Source organism: Syzygium oleosum, unplaced genomic scaffold (assembly GCF_021117445.2).
Source record: "Syzygium oleosum isolate NSW1041296 unplaced genomic scaffold, Sole_v2.1 Sole_v2.31, whole genome shotgun sequence".
Classification (NCBI taxonomy): Eukaryota; Viridiplantae; Streptophyta; class Magnoliopsida; order Myrtales; family Myrtaceae; genus Syzygium; species Syzygium oleosum.
This window is the reverse complement of record NW_026607515.1, coordinates 628,526-632,653: the sequence shown is the minus strand read 5'-3', so window position 1 is coordinate 632,653 and position 4,128 is coordinate 628,526. Positions and strand designations below refer to the sequence as shown.

Here is a 4,128-nt window from a genome sequence, read left to right as displayed (position 1 = left end):
TAATAGATTTACGACTTTTGCGTTACTTTTCCCCATCTCCATGTGCAATTTGATAATGCTTTCTCGGTACCATGTTGCTTAGTTGCCACTCCTATGGAATATACTACGACATCTTTCCGAAATGACCGAGTAAAGCAATGCCCACAGGCACCGGTAACCCTAACACTAACAAACGCCCCGACAGCAACGTCTGCAGCATACTTTAATGGGTTAAGTTAGCAAATCGATGTTAGCACACCTAACGCTGTTCTTAGCAAACCTTGTCCGGTCGCGATGCTTTGGGCGGACCCGGACCGACACGTCGAAAACGCAATGCAGTTGGTCCAAAATAGGATCGGATCGCGTTGCTTCTGTGCCGTGCGGAGATGCAGCGTAATGGTGAACCACTGCTTTCAGCTTTTGGTGAGTATACGCATCACATCTTCCTCACGTCCTTATGCGGTGTTGTTTCCATCAAACACTTCACTGGATAAACGACTTTCTTGGCATGATTGGAGGCTTCCGGCATGCAAAAAGGGATGTTTAAAACGACTTCTCACCTCAAAATCGGTGTTTAATGGCGAAAGGGCAAAACTGATGTGATCTCATTTACGGGTGGTAATACAAAACTCATACAACGCTTAATTAGCACACCATGTCACTAGACTAAGTTAGATGTGGCTGTGTGTACCAAATGCGATTGGGATGGGTACGGGATATATCGTGTGATGTTCGGAGAAGTGTTGAGCTAACCATGAATGCGAGTTTTTGGAATTCTAATTCGAAGCTAGCCTTGATCAGATCCGTCGCCAGCAAGAAATTGTTCGCTTTGATCGTCGGCAAGAAATTGTTAGCTTTGATCGTCGTCGAGCTAACCATAAATGCGAGTCATTGCAAAAACATGGTAGGCTCCGGAACTGATTTCAGGCAAACAAGATTTGTTATAGGGTCCAAAAACTAAGAACCGGTTATAATAAGATAGGTTCTAGGTTCCAAGTGTAAAACCTAGCCACCCCGAAACCGATCCCTCCTATTGCCGCCCACCTGTGCCCACACATCTTTAAAACGCTTCGTCCCATATCATTTTGAGATTGTACGAAACTTATTTGCCGGCCGCAACGTCCTGGACATTGGCGATATGAGATCAGAGACATATCTATCGTTCAACACCCATGACCTCGCTCCGATGCCATCGTAGGCAATCCCAACCCCACCCGAGTTCGCCCAACATGATATTGTCTATCTCGGTCGCGACTCACTTGCACCCCTATGAGCACGACTTTAAAACGCATGTCCTAGTTTGAGATTTCACAAGATTCATCTATCAACACAAGGATTTGGCTATGGACAATGTGAAATTAAAAACATATCTGATTTCCAATAAGCGGCACGACTAATACATACAATTCTTTGATCTTTGCGCGCAGCCCTGTTCCAGTTCTCCCCATATGTAGTCTCTTATACATCCTAATCATCCTCTTTATTGATTATGAACTGTTTTTATCGTGATGGGATAATTGTCCAAAAAGTTTTAAACATATTGTACGACTATTAATTCAGTCATAAGCTTTTTAATTGTGCTAATTTAGTTCTAAACATTTTGGCAATTTACAAATATAATCATTTCTATCAATTTTGACTGGAAATTGCTTATGTGAATAATTTTTAAAAATTTTTTCCTTTTCCTTTTATTTTTTCGCTTTATTTTCCTTATTCCTTGTGGCCGGCTATAGGCGTGAGCCTAAATGCTCTCGCTAGATTTGGGTGAGGGCGGTCACCCCTCACCTAGGCTCGCGAACACATGGAAAAAGGAAAAGAAAGGGAAAAAAAATTCAAAATATTGTAAAATATTTTCACGTCAGCGGCGGCCGCGCCACGAGAATAGCCAGCGTCTACGTTAGTGATTTCCAGTCAACATTGGTCAGAATGACTAAATTGGCAAATTGTCAAAATGATTTAGAGCTAAATTGACAAAAATGAAAGATTTATTAATTGATTGTCTTTTAATAGATTTAGAAATTTTTGGATAATTTTCCCCATCCTGATCAGGATGAAAACTTAGAAAACAAAGCACGAATGCATCCTCATTTGGTCCAACCACGATTTTTAACTTTACTACCTGTCCAATAAATAAAAATAATGGACCACCACTACATGACCGTTGGTGACTAGCCGTCACCAAACCAATCAGCCAACAGCATCTGAACATTTGTCCACATGAAATCGACCCTTGCGATCATCCCTATGGTCGCCCGGCCACCATTCGGGCGCGCATCTAAGAAAGAATTTCGATGTTATTCCACGTATTTTTGTTGATGAACTATGTGGTTTTATGTATAGTGAGCCCAAATCGTTTTCTTTCGGCGACAAGAAAAGAGCAAATTGAAATCTTTATCAAAGAAGGAGATCTCACAACTTCCGTCCATCTTTTAAGGGTGTGCTAAAATTCGACGGTTTTTTTTATAAGTGGCGTCATGTTTGGAGGCACTATATACGGATCTAAAAAGTATACACATGCACCCGATGCATGTGAACTCACGTTATTTCTATTTCGCATGCATCTTGTGCAGGTGAGCCCGTATGATTTCTCGGTTGCTAAGACCCGGGTAATCGTTCGATTCTCGACCTACATGTCTGCCCTAATTTTCGTATAGGTTTTGTCCCCGTACGACACGGTTAGAATGCATACGGTATGTAGACACACCGTCCATCTCCTTGTGAAGAAGAAGCGCCTGGTGGAGCGTTATAAGCCCCTATTTCAATTCACATTCACGTGTATTATCAGCTATCTCTGTCTCTGTCTCTGTCTATCTCTCTCTAGAAAAGTCATGCACTACCAGTCTCCATCTCTCTCTTTCTCCATCTATAAAACCTACCCAAGAAGGTAAAAGCTATTCCCTCACGAATCTTCACACCATACTTGAATTATTGCATGGGACCTCAAGACACGAGATAGATTAGAGAGAGAGAGAGAGTTGAAGAACTACAAATGGCGAATTCACTAGAAGGGCTGACTGATAAGCAAGACCAGGACCCAAGTGATGGTGGTGGTGGTGATGGTGCTGTTGACGCTGTAAACAACCCTACCCCGCCCCAGCTCTCCCTATTCTCGCTCCCGCGGAAGCCGCTGGAGCCGCCGGGGATGCTGACGCCGCCGCTCCACTCGAAGGCGGCCTCCGTGCCGTTCAAGTGGGAGGAGGCGCCGGGCAAGCCCAGGCACTGTCGCCACGCCGCCGAGCCCAAGCCCGCCGCAGCCGCCGGGTGCCTAGACCTCCCCCCGAGGCTCCTCAGCGGCGCCGCCGTGCACGACGGGCCTTACTACCCTGGCCGGGCGCCGTCGTTCAGGACGCTGGGCGGGTCGTTCCGGAGCCCCGAGAGCCGCAGCAGGAGGGACATCAGAGAGAGGGTAACGTTCGGGTCGATGCGGTGGGGGTTCCCCGGCAAGGAGAGGGTTAGCGGGGTCGTGGAGGGCAGTCCCGGGATTTCGCTCTCGGTGCTCTACGATGATGGCGGTGTTGGTGAAGAGAGCGTCACAAAGGTGAAGATCACGAGAGTGAGCAGGAGGAAGAGCTTCTTCAGTCTCTCTCATGCCAAGTCGCATTTGTGGGTACGACCATCCACTATTCTCCGTCTTCGTTTCGTTTTTCTTGCAATTTTTCTTCTGGATTTTCAGCATCATGTCATCTACACTCCTTATGTTCAAACGATATGGCGAGTGATCTCTGTTTTGTCAAATTTTTAGATCGCAATATCATGCTCAAAACTCCTCAGCAGATACTGTTGACTATTCCTTTTCCCTTCTTGATTGTAGGGCACGTTTGCATTTTAATATTCTGAGAGGCTGATGTTAAAAAGCAGTAGAAATGTTCTATGGGAGGTCGATTTGTATTGACATATCACATCAACGTAACTGCAGGAAAGCATTTATGGAGGATTTAAGCAGGTGGTCCCATGGCGACGCAGGCAAGATAAGCCACACACAAAGGGTCATTAGCTCTTACTTACTGATTGAGGATGTATTTTAATCTCGCTCGACCGTACTTAATTCTGGTATGGTTTGATTAGTCCTATAGATTAATTTCCTTGAAAATTCTTATAAATCTTGTACGCGAAGAATATCATATAAATCGGATGATCAATGGTAATAAA

The 4,128-nt window shown here is 44.8% G+C and overlaps 1 protein-coding gene across 1 annotated transcript; it reads left to right on the top strand.

Annotated features, from left to right (window-relative positions):
• Positions 1 to 2,788: 2,788 nt before the first annotated feature.
• Positions 2,789 to 4,128, top strand: LOC115686099 (uncharacterized protein At4g00950-like). Its single transcript, XM_030611286.2, has 2 exons — positions 2,789 to 3,586; positions 3,896 to 4,128. The coding sequence occupies exons 1-2, from the start codon at positions 2,969 to 2,971 to the stop codon at positions 3,971 to 3,973; spliced, it is 696 nt and encodes a 231-aa protein (XP_030467146.2). The 5' UTR covers positions 2,789 to 2,968; the 3' UTR covers positions 3,974 to 4,128.

Bases quoted from the DNA above. Each gene is read 5' to 3' on its own strand.
- LOC115686099 (XM_030611286.2), top strand. From the start codon at position 2,969: ATGGCGAATTCACTAGAAGGGCTGACTGATAAGCAAGACCAGGACCCA. The intron at 3,587-3,895 runs GTACGACCATCC...ACGTAACTGCAG, and splicing joins ATGCCAAGTCGCATTTGTGG to GAAAGCATTTATGGAGGATT.